Here is a 21,197-nt window from a genome sequence, read left to right as displayed (position 1 = left end):
TTGCACATGCAGGTTGGGGTCAGGTAACCTGACCCTCAGTGAGGGGCAGCCCAGCCCCCCACACCTGCCAACGGTGCCACCTGGCAGGAGGGGGATGCTGGAGCTGCAGCCAGGCCCGATCCCGCCCAGCGCTGAGGAGGGTGCTCAGGGCCCTGCCGGCTGAGGTCCCAGGGAGGAGCCGACGCCAGGCCAGGGGCGTGTCCGAGCCGGGGGCGGGGGGGAGGTGGTGTGATAACAGCGCAGGGCGAGGTGCCAAAGGTTAGCCCTGAGCGCTGTGTCTCTGCAGGGAGGCGCATTCCTACGCGGAGGGCAGACAGAGCGAGCCAGGCAGGGGCCACGGCACCAGTCAGCTGCCCAGCGCCCAGGGCAGCCCACGCCCAGCATAGCACCATGGGGACCCCCCAGGGCAGCCACTGCCTGAGCGTCCTGCTGCTGGTGGGGGTCTGGGCTCCCCCCAGCATGGCCCAGTGGTTCTTGCTGGGCTCCCGGCTGACGACAACACCCCCGCCTATGACCACCGCTGGCCCAACAGCTGCACAGCGCCCCCCAGAGGAGGGGGAAGGTAGGTGCCTGTGGTGACCCCTGGGGGGGGGTGGAAGGGACATCCCCCCTGCCCATCATCCGTGCTCCTTACAGCACACAGGGGGTGCTACAGACCAGCCATGGGGCAAAACAGGGCAGGAGCCCAGCTACCTCCACCAGCTGGTATGGGAGGGGGTGAGATGGGAGGGGAGTGGGGGCCTAATTAGAGCAGGGGAGGGCTGGGAGCCAGGACTCCTGGCTTCTGTTCTCAGCTCTGCCACTGACTCACTGAAAAAGTCCCTTCCCTGCTCCGTGCCTTAGTTTCCCTGTGATGACGTTGTGAGGCTCACTCCTTTGGGTGGGCAGTGTTGATTCTGGGGGGCCAGCTGGAGACACCCTGGGGCCTGATTCCCAAGGGACTGAGCACCCCACAGCTCCTGCTGACCTCAGCTCTTGAATCAGCCAGGGCCCCCCAAACTGTGGGCACACTGGCCGATGCTGCCCCCGGTGTCATGCATGCGAGCGTGCCAGGGCGCAGAGCATGGCCGTGGGCTCCCACAGCCAACCTGCTCTGCTCCATTTGCAATCGGGGCAAGCCACAGGGTGTGCGGGCAAAGGTGAGTGGGCAGCTGGGTGGGGTGCCACAAGGAGCTTGAGCTTGTGTTTCCCTGGGACCTCCCTCTGCAGGGAGCGCTGGCTCATGGCAGTGGGACCTTCTGTGGCATACAGCTCTGCCTGTGCCCATCCTCTGGGTCCCCCGGCACCGCCAGGCCTGAGCTGTCCCACCCTGGGCAAGCGTGCTCAGTCTGTCTGGCACCCAGGGTGCCCAGTATGAGCAGAGGGGCTGAGAGCACGGCTGGCGCGTGGGGAGGGATCCGGCCCCAGTGGGGACTCTCAACCCCTCACAGCCACTGGCCCTGGGGCTCTGGGAGTCACCCAGGCTGCTCCATGTGGCTGGGGCTGGTCCCATGGAGCCCGTCCTGACCCCCAAGTTCTGCCCTAGCTAGGACAAACGCTCGCCTTTTTGCTGCAAGGACATGGATCCAGGCCATGGTCTGCCCTGTCGTCCCCGCCCCAGCCCCACACCCTGTGTCCAGGGGGGACGGAGCCAACACCCAACAGCTCCCTGCCGATGCCATGCTGCCCAGGGGGGCCTGGCACAGATACTGCTCCCAGCCCACCTGCCCTTGGCTGTTTCAGACAGGGACACTGGCGACACAGAGCCAACGCCGAAAATCCTGCTGAGCAAACCCCCCCTGAGGCCAGTCCCCCCGAGCCAATCGCTGGCGCTCAAGGAGGCTGCAGGGGGTGGGACGCAGGCCCCCCTGGAAACACGAGACCAGGTGCGTTGGGGGAGGTAGCGAGTGGGGAGGGTCCATGTGGGGAGAGATTGTGGGTGTGCGAGAGTGACTGTGTGTGCGGCCAACATCACATTGCTGAGTGTGCGGCGGGGATGGCGGACACGTGGGGCTGAGCGGGGAGTGGATGGGTAGGGGTGCATTGGGGGGATGGAGGGGTCCGTGGCGGGGAGTACTCTCACACTCTCTACAAGGCAGAGCACGCGCTGTGGAGGGGCAGGTGAGCTTTGCCTGGCCCCCACGTGCTGATTCCCCTTGCTCTCCCCTGGGGCTGCTTTCCCGGCCCGGCTGCAGTGTGCCTGGGGCAGGGCTCGGGCAGGCCAGTGAATCCCAATGCAGTGGGCAAAGCTCTGGCACATGCTGGGCAGGAGCTATGAACTCTGCAGGTCCCTAAGGGCTCTGTCCCGTCCCCTTCACGGGCTGGGCTGGGGCCACATTTTAGTGCCAGGAGGCAGAGTCCAAGGTCCCAAGGTTTGCTCGAGCCAGCTATACTCCAATACCGAGCCCCTGGTTGTGCCCCAATACCCAGCCACCCCCTGATACCCAGCTGCACCCCAATATCCAGCCACACCCCAATACCCAGCCATCCAGCCACCCCCTGATACCCAGCCACCCCCCAATACCCAGCAGCCCAGCTGCACCCTGACACCCAGCCACATCCCAATACCCAGCCCCCCACCACACCCGGATATCCAGCCCCCTGCTGCTCACAGAGGCTCAGTTCCCCCAGTCATGCCCCAGTGCCCAGCCCCCAGCTGTGCCCTGATCCCCAGCCCACCCCATACCCCCACCGACTGGGGCCTGTCTTCCAGTTAATCAGTTTCCTCTGCCCTTGTCCTTCCCCCTTATCTCAGGGCCCCGCAGGCCAGACACAATAGCCCCCCCGCCCGCCACCCTACCCAGGGCTCAGCAGCTCAGCCCTTTGCCAGGTAAAATGGTATTTTGCTGCTGTTTTTCTGGCTTTTGGACTGGATCTGCTGAGAACCCCCCTGAGGCCCCCCTGCCTCTGCATGGGTCCCTCCCTCGCTTGGAGGGGAGGCCCCCACCCCAGCCCCAAGAGCCCCAGTGGGGACAGGGGGCCGCTGGGCTCAAGGGCTCTGTGGATTCTGCACCTCACTCCCCCTGCTCAGAGAGCCCCCACGTGCAGCTCTCCCCCCTCCCAACCCAGCCCTGATGCCTCAGCGATGGGCGGCTGAAGGGCCCTCAGAAAGCTGCCCCTGCACCAGAGGGGGCGGGCAAGCAGGGCGTGGAGAGGGCAGGGAGCCTGGGGACGCGTGGCTCACTGGGCCTGCTAGAGCAGTGGTTCTCAGGCTATTTATCAGTGTGGGCCGCATATGCCAGGACCTGGACCCCAGACCCCATTGCGCACGGGGCCGAGTAGCCGGAACCTGGACCCTGCCGAACGGGGCCGGGACCTGGACCCCAGAGCCCACCACGCACGGTGCTGGACAGCCAGAACCCAAACCCCGCCAAGCAAGGCCAGGCAGCCAGAACCCAGATTTTTATTTAGCACATAGCTGGGCCACAGTTTATACTAATTGGGCTACGACTCCAGAGGGAGGGAACAAGGCAGCTGTACCACCCCCAAGCTCTTCATCAAGTGCAGGCGGATAGCAAGGGGCTGGCTGGTACCCTTGGCTCTGATTCCCTGGCACTGGGCAGCCCCAGGCTGGGTGTCTAGGGCTGTCTAGGGGGCTTTGGCCCAGCCAGCCTCCGTGGGAGGAGAGAGCACTTTACGGCTAGGGTGCAAGCAGGAAGGGAGGGGAGAGCAAAGCAGGATGGGTAAGCGCATGCAAATCAGGCAGCCAAGCCCCACTCTGCCAGCAGCCGGTGGCAATGGTAAGGGCCCAGATGGCTGCCCCATGGGGCCGGAGGAGGCAGGACTGGGCTCTCCAGGGAGTGAGGAGCTGACAGGGGAATGGGGCTGGGACTGATTTTGCCACCCTTGGCCCCGTCTCTCCTAGACGCCTCCAGTCCCTGTTGCCCGCCCCCGCCCCTCCCCAGGGCTCTTCGAGGGGAGCGCGGAGGAGGAAGAGGAGTTCCTGCAGATCAAGGTAAGAGGGGGGAATCTACCGCCCGGCTCTCTCTAGGAGCCGATGGTGTGGGCCTGTCCTCAGCTGGATGGACACATGGTCGCTCTCTCTCCGTCCTCCCGGCTCCGCACTGTCCTGCACCCCTCCAGCCTGTCCCGTCCCAGGAACGGGCCCTTTCCAGCCAGGCAGGGCCGGCTCTGGCCTTGGAGCCTCTTCCTTCACCCTTCTGGGCAGCCGGGGCTCTGAGGCCTGCCAGGGCCACTGCCAACATGAGAGAGCCCGGGGGTTCTCCAGAACCGGGGTGGGATCCCCTGCAGAGGATGGCAGCAGATGGAGACTTTTCAGTTAGGTGACTCCAGCTCACCTCTGCTACTGCCCCCCTCGGGGGCTGCTCTGGCTGGACGAGAGCAAAGGGACACATGCCAGCCCGGCTGAGATACTCTGCCCTCCCCACCGGGTGGGCACCTCTGCCAGCAGTGCCTCTAGGTTCAAGGGGGGCCGCAGTGATGGTGCCGACACGCCATCTCTCTCCGCTTTCTCACAGGGAACTGCAAAGGAGCCGACACCAGCAGCGCCCAGCCCCCGGGCAGCTGCCACCCTTCCCCAGGTGAGTGGTGGGAAGGGGCCCTTCCCGGCACAGCCTGCCCTGGGCTGAGCACCAGCCGCTCATGCAGGGGCAGGAGCAGAGCCGGGGCTCAAGGAGTATCCATACCAACCCTCCCCTTAATTGCCCTTCGACTGCTGTGAAGCTAACCGTGCCAGCAGCCCCCCAGAGCCCCGCCAGGGCGGACCCCGCTGCTGCACGGGTACCAGGCCTCCTGCAGAGAGGGGAGCCGCTGCGGCTGTACCAGCAGAACGAGGGGGTTTCCAGTCCAGCCCTCCCCCCACTCTGCCACCCCAGACCTCCCTTGCTCTGCCCCGTGACCCCCTGAAGCCCAGCGGGGATGGGGCTGGTACTGCGCCTGGTCAGCGCCCACGGCACTCAAGGCTGTTTCCCTCTCCTAGGCAACTGGTAACCTCTCGCAGTGCGTCTGCCCAGCCGTCCCCGGCCCCCCTGGGCCTCCTGGCCCAAAGGTAGGAAGGAAGGGGGTCGTGGGGGGCTGTGTTCTGGGGCACAGGGATGGGGCCCCCAGTGCGTTTGGGGTCCCCAGGCCCTCGAGAGCTTGGGTTTTCAGAGGCTCTCTGGGGCCACACACCCCCTTTCCCCTCCCCGGATTCAGGCTGGGGCTTTTTGAGGGGGTGTTTGCTTACAGAACCCGCCATTCCATCGCTAGCCAGAAAGCAGCGAGCACCACGGCCTGGGGGTGGCACATCCCCCTCCCCGCGCAGGCCGTCTGCCAGGCCTGAACCTGGCACCACTGGGGGCCAGGCTGGCATGGCTGCTGCGTGAGCAGCTCCCGCCAAGGCAGCCAGTGCCTGGCCACTAGCGGGGGACAGACCCATGCCAGGCTGCGCCCACTCCTGCCCCTCTCTCTGGGACCAGCAGAGGAACGGGACCCCCTCGAGCGCTGGCGGTTCCCAAGCGGGTTCCAACGTGGACAGAGCCGGTTCCCAGTGGCACGGGGTGGGGGCTGGAGGGCAGGGGCTCAGCCCATCCACTGCGTATCTTCACCCCAACAGGGAGAAAAAGGAGAGCGGGGGCCCGCGGGGGAAAGAGGCCTGCCGGGATTCTCTGGGGAGCGAGGCCAGGCGGGGAGCCCAGGGCAGCCTGGCCTCCAGGGGCCGCCTGGTCTCCCTGGGCCTCCAGGCGTGCCGGGGCTGGCAGCTGGCACCGAAGGGCCGGAGGGGTCTGAGAACGAGGTGAGGGCAGGATGGAGTGTCTGAGGTTTCAGCCTCCTGGGGGGGGCCTCGGGAGTTCTGGGGCTTGGGAAAGTGAGAGGGAGAGCAGAGAGCACGTGGGAGGGGAGAGCTGGGGGGCGGCCGGCTGGATCAGGGCCAAGTTATCCTTAATCTGCCCGCAAAGTCCCAGCGGGGGCCGCAGTGGGACAGGGGCCAGTGTGGGAGGTGGGGCAGGGCAGGGGCAGTAGGGGTGGAGCAGGGCAGGGGCCGTGGGGGCAGGGCAGAGGCAGTAGGGGTGGAGCAGGGCCACGGGAGCAGGGTCTCAGGGGCAGGGCCGTGGGGCCAGTGTGGAAGAGGAGGGGGCTGCAATGGGGGCAAAGCAGGTGCAATGGGCGATGGGGTGGCTGGCACCACAGAAGTGGCTCTGCGGTATCTCTTCTCTCTCCTGCCAGCTGACAAAGCAGCCACTCATGCCCAGCGTGGCAGGGCCACCTGGACCCCAGGGTTTGCCCGGCTACCAAGGGCCTCCAGGCCCCCAAGGCTACCCAGGACATGAAGGCATCCAAGGCCCCCCTGGACCACCAGGCCGCGAAGGGCAGCAAGGACCTCCTGGCCCTCCAGGGCCACTTGGGGTCCCAGGGCCGCAAGGCTTCCAAGGCCCCCCAGGGCCCGACGGCCCCCTCGGGCTTCCAGGACTCTCAGGGCCTCCAGGAGCTCCAGGGCGTGAAGGGCCCCCAGGTCCTGCGGGGCCTATGCCACCACCAGGAAACCCGGGGCCTGCCGGAGAGCCAGGATACCCCGGGCCAAAGGTAACGGGCCATTCGGGCCAAGGGGGGCACAGGGTGTCACGGAGCGATGCTCTGGAACTGCTCCCTACGAAGCCAGGCAGGACTCTGGGAGCAGCCTGTCTGCAGGACACACAGCTCACACAGCTTCCACCTTCCTGGGTCCGACCTCGGAGCATTCAGCATCCTCTGCCCCTCCGTGCGCTTCCCACAGCGAGTCCGCCCAGGCGGGGTCCTGGGGAAGCCAGAGGGTCCTGCCCCCCAACTCTGCAGTCAGACATGACTCTCAGCCAGCCAGTAAAACAGAAGGTTTATTAGATGACAAGAACATGGTTTAACACAGAGTTTGTAGGTACAGAGTACAGGACCCCTCAGCAGGGTCCATTTTTGGGGGCAGTGAGCCAGACAACCCCGTCTGCCCTTCACTCCATGTCCCCAGCTAGCCCCAAACTGAAACTCCCTCCAGCCCCTCCTCCTCTGGGCTTTGTCCTTTCCCGGGCCAGGAGGTCACCTGGTTCCTTTGTTCTCCAACCCTTTAGCTCTCACCTGGCAGGGGGGAAGGGCCCAGGCCATCAGTTGCCAGGAGACAGAGTGTCGGCCATTTATGTATCCTGGCCCTTTGCTCTGCAACAATTACACCCCCTTATCCCACCCCCTAGAGACTTAAGACATGCATAGGGGAAACTGAGGCACCCCTACATTATTCAGAGGAAACATTAAAAACAGTCCCACTTCGTCACACAGGGCCATCACCAGGGCAGCATGGGAGGGCCTGGCCCAAGGCAGCAGGTGCCAAGCTGGACCCACCGTGGCACCGCTGCTCAGACCAACATGACGGTGGGTTGTCCCTGGAGAGGGGAGTGTGGTCAGGATTCCGGGGTTCTGCTCCCAGCTCCGTCACTGCAAGTAGTCATTTCCCTACTCCATGCCTCAGTTTCCCCAGCTGTACCACGCTGCCCCCCCAGGCAGTGTTTGCAGAGCGCTGGGTCCTGCAGACGGGCCGGGGTCGTGTGTTCTTGGCTATTTCACCCCCTGCGCTGTGTCCCTTCAGGGCGAGATAGGTGATCTTGGCCAGCCCGGCCCTCCAGGCAGCCCCGGCTTGATGGGAGAGAAGGGCTCCCTAGGTCCGCCCGGGCCCATGGGGCCACCAGGACCACCCGGGGAGAACAGGGTGAGTGGGCGTGAACTCGGTCGCGTCTCGCCTGCCTGCCAGTGCCTGGAGCTCCCAGAGACACCCATGGGAGCATTGCTGTCATGCCAGGATTTGGGGGGTCCTTGGCCCTGGGGGGGGGCATAGGGGTTGCAATGGGGGGAGCTCACACGCTGGCAGCTGTGGCCATGAGTGTGGGATCCGGGGCGGATATGTTTCACGGTCCCTTTGTGCTCATGTAAAAGGCGAGCTGAGTTGTGTGGGGTGGGTCTGGCCCGCCCCCCGTGCCGTCACGCTGGGCGAGGGCTGTTGGAAAGGCCCAGACTGCCCCTCACAGCTGTGTTCTTCTCACTGCAGTGTGACCCCCACTCTTCAGGGCACCCCAGATGGCCTGGCCCGCCGGGTCCCAAGGTGAGTATGTATAAGAACTGGCAGACAAGGGAGAGCGCCCCCTACTGAGCCCCCTGCCCCACTCCCTGAAGCACAGTGGCCCCTAGCACTGCACTGGGTTACTAATACCCTTTCCTGCAGCCTTGCTAATCAGTACGGGTAACCCGCCTCCCCCCTCCTCCCCACACTGGTTGTTTTGAGCCACCCCACGTGGGCTCTGGGGCAGAGAGGAAAGTCCGAAAGTCCATCTTCAGAACTGCAGCGCTTGGCTCCCGCACCCCACCTGTGCCCGCCCCCCACCCAGCACGCGGCTCCCACCCTCGGCGGGAGATTTCCCAGGAATAACCTGCATGTTTGGAGGAGTCCGGGACAGTCTGGCCATGAGGTGTGCAAAGACAGGCAGAGATCACCGCCGGTGCAAGAGGGACCCTGCCTCCGTCCCGTCACCCCCCGTTCTGTTCCTGGCCCAGTGGTACAACCGCCTAGTGCTGCTTTCCTTCCTCCACTTTTAACGCTTCACTGGAGCTCCCTTTTGCTGTGCCCAAGAGACGCGAACGGGCTGTCAAATACTCCACTCTGGTCTGAGCGCTGGGCTCCTGGCTCCAGCACCAACCCTGCCATGGGACCCCGGGCAAGCCACTCCAGCGCTCTGTGCCTCAGTTTCCCCGTGTGTATGAGAGGATGGCTCCCACTTCCCAGGATCAGTGGGGCTGAGCCAGTGGGGTCTGTGAACCCCACTGAGAGCCGGGCCCCTGATGGGACTGTCTCCTTTTTGTACAGGGTGAAAAGGGAGACCCCGGAGAGCAGGTGAGTAGCCATGGAAACATGGCGGGCAGCCAGCTGTGCCACGCACGGCCCCGGCAGCACTGGGGCTGGCATAATGCAGGCAGCCATTGGGAAAGGTTGCCCAGGGCGCTTCCACCCTGAGACCCAGCACCCGATGCTGTTCCATCCCTCCGCCAACGCCCCTTCGCCTGGACCCACTGCAGGATAGGGACTTGCCTGAGCACAGACCACCACGGCTGGGCCAAATCCACTGTGGGGTTGGATGGGAGCCAGACAGAGACTGGCCAACTCATTTCCCTTGTGAACTAAGCCCAATTTCCAAAGCCGAGGGGCTAGTGCAGCGAGTCACAGTACCCCAGCTCCCCACATGCCTGGCCCCTGCCCTCCTGTGCCCAATGGAGATCACGGCCCCTCTCTCTTTCTCTTTGCTGGCTCACCAGGGATGCCGCAGCTGTCCCGGGGAGGCCGGGGTCCTGCCACGCCACCCTTTCTTCCCCAGCTCCAGGGGCCCATATGGATCCTGGGTGCCACTGACATACCAAGAGGTTTGTCCAAAGTTGTTTGTGTGTTCTGGGGAGGGCTGTCAGTGCCACGAGGCCGGGGCATGGGGACTGTTTGTGGGCAGGGAAGGAGCCCCTCACCTGCCTCTGCCACACTGCAGCTGGATCCCCAGCTACTGGAGCCAACCCAGCACCCCTGCCTGGCCCATCGCCCCCACAACAGCCCAGCCAAGCCCCCGCAAGGCAAGGGGCATAGCATGGGCGCACCCAGCGAGTGCCACCCTTCCTGTGAGCCCGAGGCCAGGGGAGACGGACAGCCGACCTAGGGAGTAAATGGGCTGGACGGCCAATGAGCGTCGCTATATATCCAGGCCCCCTCCCCTGACCTGCACCCAACCTGTCCACAGGAGACTCCCCCTGTTCTCTCTCTCCCTCTACAGAATGGCAAAGTAGAGACGGAGATTTACGGTGCAATCGTCCCCCATGTGAGTTGTGGCCTGGGTCTTGTCTCCACAGCCTGAGGGGCCCGTGGGCTGGGACGGGCTCAGACCTTTCCTGCACTCCAGGGCCCGGCGCACCACGGACTCCGTGAGGCTGGGTGCTGCCCTGTTGTTTGCAGGAGGCCCCGGGGGAGGGTTTCCTGGGGGCTCGGAGATCCTAGACTGGGCAGGAAGTGGGGCACTGAGTGGAGGAATCCAGCTGGCTGGGGAGGAGAATGAGGCAGGGTTGAAGCAGGGCCGTGAGAGAGCAGAGGGAGGGTGCCCAGTGAGCAGGACAGGGGAGGCTCTGGGGAAAAGCCAGGGGACAGGTGGGGACGGGAGGGCAGGGAGATGACAGGCAGGCCCTGGTCTGGTAGCACCCTCCTCCCTGGGACATGCAGCACCAGCCCACTAACACATCCATGGCCAATTCTGTGCTGATCTTTATTTCAGGGTCCCCCCGGAGCACCAGGCCCCCCCGGCCCACCAGGGCCCCCCGGCCCACCAGGCGTCCTCTATTTCAATGTAAGGATCCCGGCCGATGGCTGGGCATGCGTTTGCGCCCGTGCTCGGTTCCCGGACTCAATGCAAACCAGCCTGTCTTTGATTTCAGAGGGTTTATCCCATCCGCACCAAGCCGTTCTGCAAACAGCCGGTAAGACATGGGCCTCCTGGGCCCCCTGCCAGCCTCCCCTGCTGCCCACAGCCAGACCCAGGGCAGCAGTGGGATCGTGGAGGGACTAGGGACCCCAAGTCTTTGAGGCTGCTCAGCTCCTGACTAGGGTGCCTGGGGCAGAGGGCAGGGCTGGTTCCTGTGGCAGGCCCTTCCTCTGACTGCCCAGGCCTGTGCTCTCTTGCGGCTCATGGCTCAGGCACTGTTTGGATCTGCCGCTCGTCCACCTGTAAGCCCAGGGCCTGCTCAGCCAAGTGTGCAAATCACCCTTCGCCCCTCCTCGGGCTGGAAATACCCTGCCAGGGCGGCTCTCGCGCTTCCCCGCGGGGGGATGAGCTCGGGTAGCTATGGCTAGACAGGAGGAATGGCTTCTGCCCCAGCCCCTCCCCCGCTCGCCATCCCAGCTGCCCTGAGATGGGCCCGTCTTGTCTGCGATGGTCTCGCGCTGATAGATCCACGTTTACTTGTTTTTTCCAGGTGGCCCACAACACAGCTGGGATCTCAGGTAGGGACATTGCTCTCGGCATTTCAGGGGGGCCACGGACCAGATTTCAGGCCCCGCTAGCAGAGTAATGGACCCTCCTTGGCCTCCCCATACCCGTCCCGCGCTCCCCTGGCCACTGACTCCCAGGGCACGTGGGTGGCACATGAAATGCTTCCAGGAGCCCACTGCAGAATATTTCCAGGGGAAGGTCAATAGCTCTCTGAGCTGCCTCTGGGCTGACCCAAAGCCCTCCTGGAGTCAGTGGGTGTCTTTCCACTGGCTCCCGTGAGCTCTGCCTCAGCGTCTCGGCGATGGTGCTGCCCACACACGGCCCCATGAGACAGCTGGGCTCACAAGCAAGGCCTTGTCCTGGTCTTACTGAGCCCAGGGTAGGCATTGCCCCTTGCCTGGCTGGGACCCTGCGGCCAGCTAGGAGTAGCTGTTAATGAGCAATCTCTGTCATCTCCTCCTGATCTCGAGAGGTCTCCCCCTCCCTGTGATGGGCGCTGTGTGAGGACCTCCCCGCTGGCTGAGTGCCGATGGCTCCCTCACACTGTGTGCCCATCATCTCCAGCTTCAGGGCGGCCTTGGGGTTTGCTTTGGATTGAAAAAAATCTGGGAAACGGGAAGACCCAACCAGTGCCCCGCCCCACCCCTGCCAAGGAAGAGCTGGGAAGCGGCACCTTCCTTGAGTTCTTAGCGGGCTACGCCCCTGCGAGAACCTCGCTGGCCGTACCATGGTGTTACTGCTCTGGGCAGCAGGGCTCCAGCTCGGCTTCCCTGCCCAGTGGAGACAAGGGGTTCCTTTACTCCTTAGCCCCAGGGGCCCTTGGAATGGGGCTAGAGCAGGGCTCTCGGACGGAAAGGGCCCCTCTCTGTGCACACCAACCTAGATCCTGCCAGGAGGAGCCACGGGGTGGGTTGCAGGGAGCACAGGTCTGCCCTCCCTGGCCGGCCGGAGCCTTCGCTCAGGTCTGCCGAACCCACCCGTGCAGCGGGAGCCTGACGACTCTGTCTGCTGCTCTCTAGATGCTGAGTCACCTCAGAAGGACGTGCCTGACCCCCCGGCTGACTCCAGGGTGTGTATTGGACTTCGGCATCTTGTAGCATCCCTTGTCTTCCTTCGTGGCAGTGGCTTTCCATGCCCTGAGCAGCCAGGGGCAGGGGTGGCAGAGAAAGCTAGGACTGGCCAGCGCAAATGAGGAGACTCGTCCCTAAGGGCACCTCTCCCACGTCCCAGGGACGTCAATCAGCTGCAGCAAACTGCCTCCATACACCCCTCAAACCGTGTGGCAAGCATGTTGGCATGCCCACATCCCGGGCATCGTGGGGCTTCGAACGCATCCGCTCCCTGGCATCCAGCACCATGGGTGGGAGCTGGGGTTTCGGGTTATCTGCATGGGGGAGACAGCACTGGCCCCAAGCACAGGACCCGTCCCAGGTGTCGCAACCTGCTGCCGGAGCCGCTGATTGTGCTGGGGGCTGCTGTGCTGGATGGGTCTAGGACACTCCCGGCTGTTGCCAGCTTGGGGGGGTCCAAGTGGCTGATTGGTGGTGCCAGAGTGGGAACGGCCCAGCAGGGCCACGGCTAAGGGCGTTTCTGCGGTCTGGCCGCTAGCCCGTAACTGCTGCTTCTCCCTCCCCCAGCATCACACCTGGGTCTTCAAGTCGAAGGAGCTGATGTTCAAATCCAGCTCGTCCATCCCCGAAGGGAGCCTGGTCTACGTCAGCGATGAGAACAGCGCCTTCATCAGAACCCCGAGAGGCTGGAGCAAGCTCCTGGTATGGGACCAGCCCATCAGGAAATGCCAGACTCCAGATGGCCAGGGCTGGGGTCTCTGGATCTCTAGCAATAGCTAATGCTTGGTGTTCCCATGGCACCTTTCACAGGAAACCGAGGCACAGGGAGAGAAAGTGTGTTGCCCAAACTCATGCAACCTGTCCGTAGTGGAGAATAGAATCCCTGACGTACAGTCCCTGAGATTTGGTATGAAATGGTCCGGTAGCAACAAAGACAGCTTAGTGAGCTGTTCAATGTGTTTTCATTAATACACCTGCTTACAAGGAGTGTCCAGGAAGAACACGAGTCAAGCCAAGGGGGAAAGGAAAAAAGATCACCAACTTTTGTAGAACTTCTCCAGGTTTCGGGGGGAATTCCCCGCCGACTTCTCTCCTGCCAGGCACTAGGCTCTAAAAGGAAATGTCTGTGTTACTCAAAGATGTTCATTTCCAATAAGAGTCCAGTGGAAAATGGGGACAGGTTTTCCTTAAGGGAACCACGTGTGAATAAAGCTACAGGACTAGATCAAGACCTAACACATCCCTCCCTCTCTCGTGTGATTTTGCTCAGCTGGAAGATTCGGATTCCATATTGGCTGGCGATGACCCTTCTGTGTCCACAGAACATCATCAGGTGAGGACTCACTCATGACTAGTACATCTGACCACCACCGCTGACCTGTGTCACCAGAGAGGCCATGCTCGGAGATCCAGGCTATCTGCCCTTGTCTTCACTGTGGAGTTTAGCCACCAGCATTGTCACGTGGATGTGAACTCTGGGCGTGGACAGGGGGCACATGCAGAAGGCTCACACTAGTGCAATGGTTCTACACTAGGGTTTGCACCAGGGTCACTGTCCCCATGTTGAACAGGTCTTGCACACCACGGAGTCAATTATTCCCTGGTGTGGGCAGCTCCAGCTCCATTGACTCCATGGAGTGCTGTCCATATCCAGCTGCGTCCTGAGTTCCTCTTACTCCAACCCCAAGTCCTGAGCACTGACAATGCAGAAATGGGACTCTTCAGCCAGCCGGCCCGGCCTGGCAAGCTGCTTTGCTTCTCAGCACAGCCTGCCCGGGTCCCTGCAGGGCAGGCTGAGCGCGGGAAGGGTGGGGAAATGGCTCTGCACCGCGAGCGTGGCTGGTCTAGAATTCTCACCAGATGAGAAGCGCAACAGCTGCGGGGTGGCCACTCGCCGGAGGGGTTCAGGCCAGGGAAGGAAAGCGCAGGTGGCCTTTGTACCCCTCCCTCTCCCGAGAAGGGAGATGTGGGGCTGGAAGAAGGCAAGGAATGGGAGGGCCGGCCGCCTCGCCCAGCGCTGGGGCTAAGCGCTCTTGCTCCGGGGATACAGAAGCTCAGACACTGCAGCGATTGGGGGGACAGGTAGCATGGGAGAGGCCATTCAGGGGTGGGAGCAGGAATGCAACACCGAGCTCAGGGTGGGATGGGCCCCTGGGAATTCATCCATTTCAAGGCCGCAAAGGACAACTCTGACTCCCTGGTCTGCCCTGCTGTATAACACAGGCCTGAACCTCCCTCCATGGAATTCACGCTGCCATGGTAGCCTGGACGAGGGGCTGTGCTCGGCGGGGTCTGTGGAAAGCCCGTTAGTTGGACCCAGTGTGAGATCCGTGGGGCCGGGCCCTTGTCTCCACCAGGCCTGTGACGTGCTGGGCACACCCGAGTCTGCTCCGAATCCCTTGAGGCTAACGCGCTGTGTGTTTCCTAGGTCCCAAAGGAAGGGAGTCAAGCAGCCACCGGGATCCTGCCAACTAGCATCACCGCGAGGGTGCCTTCGGTAAGCTGCGGGCTGGCCTTCCCCTGGGACCCGTTGGGCACCAACGAGGGATCCCTGGGACTCCTGGCTCCCCGTCCTGATGCCTAGGTCCCGCCAGCAATGTGGAGGCAGCTTGCGGGAGGCGGGGTGTCACCCCAGGCTGATCCAAGCTGCAAAGGATCCCCCCGCAGCCCAGCCAGGGGCTGTGATGTAGGATCTGCAGGACCGAGCCCAGGGCCTGTCCAGCCGGCAGCCAGCAGAGCTCTGGCCCACGTGCAGTTACCGTCTCCGCTTCGGGGACCGATGTGCAGCGGCGCTCAGTCCGCCCCAGAGACTCAGCCTTCGGCGGTGTGATCTCTCAGCGCCTGCAGGTGCTGCCCGAGACAGCACCATTAGCACGAGGTTTCATGCCCTGGGTGGTGCGACACCCTTGGGTGCTGGTGCCCTGTTGGAAGACAGAGCCGCTAGAGCTCACCCCACCCCGCCTGCTCCTGCTAACCCCTCTGCTTTCTCAGCTCCGCCTGGTTGCGCTGAACTTCCCGCTGCCCGGCAATATGAACGGGCTCAGCGGCGCGGACCTGCAGTGCCACAAGCAGTCGCAGGAGGCCCAGCTGTCCAGCACCTTCCGGGCCTTTCTGTCGTCACCCACGCAGAACCTGGTCTCCATCGTGAAAAGGACAGACAGAGCTCTGCCCGTCGTCAACCTGAAGGTGAGTAAGAAAGTCTGATCGCAGCAGCGTTGTCAGGGTGAGCGGCTGCAGCTGCTGGGTCCTTCGCCCACGCCCAGAGTTGGTGCTTAGGAGCCTCCAGGAAAATGGAGAAAAACCTTTCTCAGGGAATCCCAGAAGCTAAAACCCACGGAGCCATCTGGCCCTTCCCCCACAGCAGGACCGTGCCCTATGGCCTGTTCTCCCGGGCACTGTCTAGTGTCCACTGAGAATCCTCCACAGCCAGAGCCATCTCAGAGCCTGGCCCCTCAGCCTGAATGGACCCTGGTCACGCAGAGCAGCCCGTGCCTTCCGGCTTGTTTGCAGTAGAGACCGGTGCATGGGAGTCCCCAGGAATCCACCTGAACCTGGCCTGGTTCAGATCTGGAAACTCAGACCAGGGCTGGCCAATCCCTGGCCCGTGAGCCTGGCTCGCTGCCTGGCCAGCCCGGTCCAAGATGAAATCTCTGTGATCGCTCGCACTCAGTCAACCTGATTCCAATGGCAGGGCCAGCTGCTGGCGAAGACCTGGAACTCCCTGTTCGGAGGTGACGGCGCCGCCCGCTTCAACTCGCTGCGCTTTCCCATCTACACCTTCGATGGCCGGAACGTGCTGACGGATCCCAGCTGGTGAGCGCGGGAACGGGAGAGCGTAGCAGCACAGCGGGGGGGTGTCGCTGGGGCAGTCGCTGCGGGGAGACCTTAGTGGGGAGGAGATGATGCAAAGAGGTCATTCCTAAGGGACCCTAATTGGCTGACGACCCCCACCCCCAGGTGCAGGATCTGCCCCAGGAGAGCCTTGTAGCAAAGGAGCTGGGGGTGAAAGGGTTTAAACCCTTCCCCAGTAAGTGGCACTTCCAGGAGCTTTGCACAGGATATGTTGGTTGGTTATCTATGGTTATCTTTGACTCTGTTGCATGCATACGAATTAGAACCCCAGGGCTGGGACTCTGTCCCTGGGGGCTGAAGTGCCTGGGAACCAATCAGAAGGGAAGATGTTGTTACATTCGCCTGCCCCCAGCCCCCATAACCTCTGGAGGCAGGGGAGGCTGGGGCTGGCCTCTCAGCTGGGAGGGGAGGCTGTGTGCAGTCTAAGCAGCTCAAGGGTTAACCCCAAAGCTGAACTCTTCAAAAGCAGCCACTGATTTGGGGGCCCCAGCTTGAGCCACTCGCCTAGGGCCGAGTGCGCCAAGCTCCCCTTGACATCCCCTGGAGGATGGGCACCCAGCACCTCTGAAAATCAGGCCGAGTGGCTTTCTGCTGACCCTCACTGACCCCAGCCTGGCATTGTCTCTTCAGGGCTCACAGGGCAATCTGGCATGGCTCCAGCCAGCGTGGGCACCGAGCCCCAAAGGAGGACTGCCAAGGGTGGCGGGCCAGCCTAGCCGAGGGCTTTGCTTCTCCCCTGACCGAGGGGAAGCTCCTGGCTGAGCAGCGCCACGACTGCTCCCACTCCCTGGTCGTCCTGTGCATGGAGATCAGCTTCCTGTAGCTGCACGTGAGGTGATGCAAGCAGCTAGGCGGGCCGTGGACTGGTGATCCCACCATAGCTGGATACAACCAGGAGAGCCGACGGTCACCTGCCAGCCCTGGGCTGATCTTGGCTCCTGGGCTATTTCACCATTATCCCCCGTAGTGGAGCCAGCCTTGTACCCATAGCCAGAGGGGGCTATCCTTGACCGGGGGGGGGTCCATATGTGTGGAATAGAGACCAATGGAGAGGCTACTGCGATGCCTCCCGAACTCAGAGCCATGCCACCACCGAGCCATCTCTCCGAGGCATTGGATCTAGTTAGCGCTAACCATGGGGCGTCCCCAGGAGAGGGGGCCATTCCCACAAACCAGTGCCCCATTGAGGGTCCAGGCATGCACTGTAGTGAGCACTGGGGTGCAGACGAGAGCTGGGTTTCGGGGCCAGTGTTCTCTGCACTGGGGCTGTTGGGCAGCTCCGCCAGGGACTCTCCGGAAGCTAAAAGCTCTTCTCCTGCCCCCAAGTAGGGGAAACCCACCCGAAGTGGTAGCTGTGCCTCCATGCCCCCTCATTCTGCCTCTGTCAACTCCCAGCCGCTCCCCCCTCCTGCCTCTGCCAGCTTGGGTTTGGGTTCCCAATAGGCAAATGCCCCCCACCCTCCAGCCCAGAGGCTCCATCCCTACCTCTGGCTTTTACCAGCTGCTGTTCCCGAAGCACTCAGCAGAGAGATGGGGGAAGGCAGGGACTGTGTGCTGGGGTTTTCGGTGTGTATATAGATAGACAGGCCTAATGCAGCCTGCTAATAGTTATCTTTTGGCTGACCAGCATCATGGCAATGTCGGGCTCTGCCAGCTCCAGAGAGATGGGTGTCGTTCTGGACTCTTGGCGGCCACATGCTCAGCCTGTGAGCTGTGAAAACAACTGTGTGCTTTAGCGGGCAATAAACATGTTCAAAGTTTGGGGTTTGGGCCGGTATTTAAGCTCGGAGCATTTGGATTCTAATAGCACCTAGCACTCCCAGGCAGGATACAGACAGAACCAAGAGCTGGCTGCTGCCCCAAAGGCCTTGTATAGGGGGCAGATCTTCACGTGTTCAGTGCCCACCACTAGAGCCAGGTTTTCTCTGCTCCCTTGCCAGGTCTGTCTATGCTGCAGCCGGGAACCAGCCTGGGTAGACAGACTTGCTCGAGCTCACATGTTAAAAACAGCAACGTGGACGTCTGGCTCAGCCTGGAGCATGGGCTCTGAAGCCCGGGCGTCAGCTGGACGTGAGAGCCTGAGTGTCCACAGCACCAGAACAGCCGCACTGCTATTTTTAGCTTGGTCCCCCCAGCGCAAGCCGGTCTGCGTGCCCTGCGAGATTTGTTCTCAGCCGCAGCGGACACGTACCTGGCAGCGCCTAGCGAAGGGACGGGTTTTCAGAAGCGCTCCGCACCCAGCCAACTCCTGCTGCGCCATCTGCACCCACGGTTCCAGGTCTGTTCGGCACGTGGGCCAACTGCAGCCGGGGATCTTCAGGAAGGCCAGAGCCTGCTTCTGAGGGCTGAGCTCTTGCAAATCTGGCCCATGAGGCAGGAGCTCAGGTGGCTCCAACAGTCAGCCGGGAGGCTGAGCTAACAGACACAGGAGCCTTCCACACCTCTTGCTTTGCAATGATTTCCTCACAGTGGCAGGCCCCTGGCGCAGGTTGGCTTTCAAGCCAGGCTTTCTCTTCTGCTAGAGATTTGCCACCCGCAGGATTGCTTTTCCCTTCACTCAGGCTGGGGGGTCGTTCTCTGGCCCCAGCCAGGCTTTTGTGTTATGACCCCAGTAAGCTGAAGCAGGGCTAAGTGGTCTGTGCAATGAGTTGGGGGGGGCGTGGGCTCTCCAGAAGTATCCTGACGTCATGGCCGCCAGGCTGGTGGGCTCAGACAAGGGATGCAGGGGAACGAAGAGCGACTGCTCTGGCCCCTGGAAGGAGTCTCTGTGGGCCAAGGCTGAGGTGCTCTGGCGGGGGGCAGTGAGTGGAGTTTGCACAGCTCTGCCCATGATGTGCCTCTTCTGGGGACAACCAGAGGGTGTGATGCTGCTCTGTTCACCAGCAGCGTAATGCGGCTTAGACTCTCCGGAATGAAAAGAGGCTTGGCAGAGGTGCAGCCAACCTCCAAGGCTGTGCGAAGCAAAGGGTCGGCCCTCTGCAGAGCCCCGGAGGGCAGCCGCGGGCTCCTTGCCATCAGTAAACAGCCCTGCCCTTGCTGTAGCGTTGCCTTAAGCAGCCCTCCAGGCAGAGCAGGGGCCAGTACCGCCCTCCACCATGCTGGGGGGGAGGGAGTGTCGTAATGCTTTACAATAACGTCTTCTGCCCAGCGGGTTTTATCTAATACCCTATAATCCGGTGGTTCTCAATTTATTTATTACTGTGGGCTGCATATGTAGCACCACATACAGCTGTACCCCCGACCACCCACCGCATGGGGCCGTCCGGATGCCCGCCCCGGACCCCTGCCATGTGGGGCTGGTCGGGTGCCTGCCCCGGACCTCTGCTGCATGAGGCCGGGTGGCAGCCCCAGTTCTTGCTGGGTCAGCTGGCAACCCTGGGGCTTGCGGTGCCAGCCAGCAGCCCTGACCCTGGACCCCGAATCCCAACCCCACCGTGCTGGGCAGCTGGGAACCCGGACCCCACCACGCAGGCCAGCCTTTAGAACACAGCTGAGCTGGGCTCTCAGAGAGTGAAGCACCACTTGTGAACAGCTGGGTTTGAACCAGCAACTGGCGTCTGAACAACTGCCAAGGAGGTTTCCCTTCCAGGGCTCACAGTACTGCCAATAACCCTGGGGAGATGGCATAATCCAGTCTCATGATGTCACTGCAGTTGTGTCTATGACCTCGTGGAACTCTGGACTGCACAGAAAGACTGCCTCACTGTTTACATCCGAAAGGGCTGTTAACTGTCGGCAGCACAGGAGGAAAGTCATCTCCCCTTGACCTCCAGCATCCCAAAGGACAGCGGATGGAGGCAGCAAGATGAGCGGACGGGGAGACTGCATGAGGAGAACTCCAGCAGCTCTCTGGAGAGGTTCCCAGGCAAGAGCAGATTTGCGATGTCATGGGTGTCTAAGGTTCAGTGTTAGTGGCCAAGGTAATGGGCTTCCCTGCATGTGTAAAGCCTGGTTAGTGCTTGCCAGTTCTCAGGGTAAAAGCTACCACAGACACACAGGTCAGATTTGCCACTGCGGTACAGTCCCTTTGTGCTGGCCATGCTGCCACAAAGGAGCCAGAGAACAGGGGTGAGGTCCCTCTGTGCCTGCCACCGGAGCAGGGGCCCTCTTCACAAGGCACCAGACTCTGTGCCACACCTGCAGAAGACCCCCACTCCCACCCCTTCCCAGCGCAGGGGGCAGGCTGGGGAGGCGTTGGAGGAGGGAAAGGGCAGATCAGGTGTAGGAGAAGGAGTTGCTAGGGCAGCCCTGTATCCCACTGATTTCTGGCTGCCACGAACTCAGAGGAGCTAAATTGTCCTAGTCTGTGCCGGGGGCTAAACTGACCCTCCAATACCTTCTGAACAGGGAAAATGCAGCCTACCTCTTATATGCCCTGGTGCTGGTGCAGGAATTAATTCCCAAGATAATAAATTAAGGGCCTTTTGACAGAAATGTGGGTAAATGTCCTGAACCTTCAGTCTGTACTTGGGGAAAACTCCCCTCGGTCCATGCAAAGACTGTGGGCAATCAGGACTGACACAGGATTTTTGATATTACCATTATATCTTATTTATTTAAACATTCCCCTGCCTTGTAACAAGCCAAATATTACAAAGTTGTACTAGGTGAAAGTGCCTAAAAACAAACATGACCCTGATGACTTTGGTTTCACTGTCTAAACAGAGTAAAGTGCAAAAAGGAAACAATTAACTTAAAGGAGAAAACAGATTAGGGATGTTTTAAAAAATTCTCTTTAACAGTAGAAGGTGTCCTATTAATAAAGAGGCAAAGGAAGGAATTACTGCAGAATTTAAGATCTCGCTCAAAAAATTAAAGCTTCCAGCCCTTACATATGAAAAGAAAATCTTCCAGACCGGACTGGGTCCGGCTGTCTTCCTGGGTCTGCGACCCATGTGCCTGGAACCCCACATCTCAACACAAAGAAACCTAATAATGATGATGATCTAGAAGCCACAACCCTTAACTATGTCACTGCTGATCACATTAGCAGAAAGATCCAGCAAAAGAGCTGGTTGTGCTGGAGGTCGGTCGGAAAAAACCCATAAAGATGTGGGGCCCATCCTGGGGGCTAGAAAAATCTTTTGTTCCCTGCAGCTGATTCCCGCCCCCCAGGGCTTTGTCCAGTGCCACGCCCGCTGGTGGACCTGGCCAGCCAGCAGGATCAGCGGCCGCCACCTCCCCTCCAAGCCGGATCCTCTGCATCACACCCCTGGACCCCCCCGACGCTCGCAGCAACTGTAGGGGGTGGGGACGAGCATGGGGACGGCTTGGGCGAGGGGACGAATCACACCAGCCCCCAGGCTGCGCCCCACTCAGGGGCACG

At 61.8% G+C, this 21,197-nt stretch overlaps 1 protein-coding gene across 1 annotated transcript; it reads left to right on the top strand.

Annotated features, from left to right (window-relative positions):
- The first annotated feature begins 264 nt into the window (after positions 1–264).
- On the top strand, positions 265–17,631 carry LOC311513789 (uncharacterized protein). Its single transcript, XM_084615889.1, has 22 exons — positions 265–562; positions 1,723–1,865; positions 3,845–3,934; positions 4,458–4,520; positions 4,919–4,987; positions 5,534–5,713; positions 6,145–6,501; positions 7,529–7,648; positions 7,985–8,038; positions 8,798–8,824; positions 9,244–9,348; positions 9,744–9,788; positions 10,236–10,307; positions 10,396–10,437; positions 10,933–10,960; positions 11,969–12,018; positions 12,587–12,721; positions 13,290–13,352; positions 14,448–14,516; positions 15,011–15,205; positions 15,711–15,832; positions 16,502–17,631. Exons 1-22 carry the CDS (start codon positions 391–393, stop codon positions 16,692–16,694), a joined length of 2,394 nt encoding a protein of 797 aa, XP_084472015.1. The 5' UTR covers positions 265–390; the 3' UTR covers positions 16,695–17,631.
- Positions 17,632–21,197: the final 3,566 nt, after the last annotated feature.

Source organism: Lepidochelys olivacea (genome assembly GCF_965140295.1).
Source record: "Lepidochelys olivacea isolate rLepOli2 genome assembly, chromosome: 27".
NCBI lineage: Eukaryota > Metazoa > Chordata > Testudines > Cheloniidae > Lepidochelys > Lepidochelys olivacea.
Note: the sequence above shows the minus strand (reverse complement) of the source record. Positions and strands in the feature narration are given on the sequence as shown.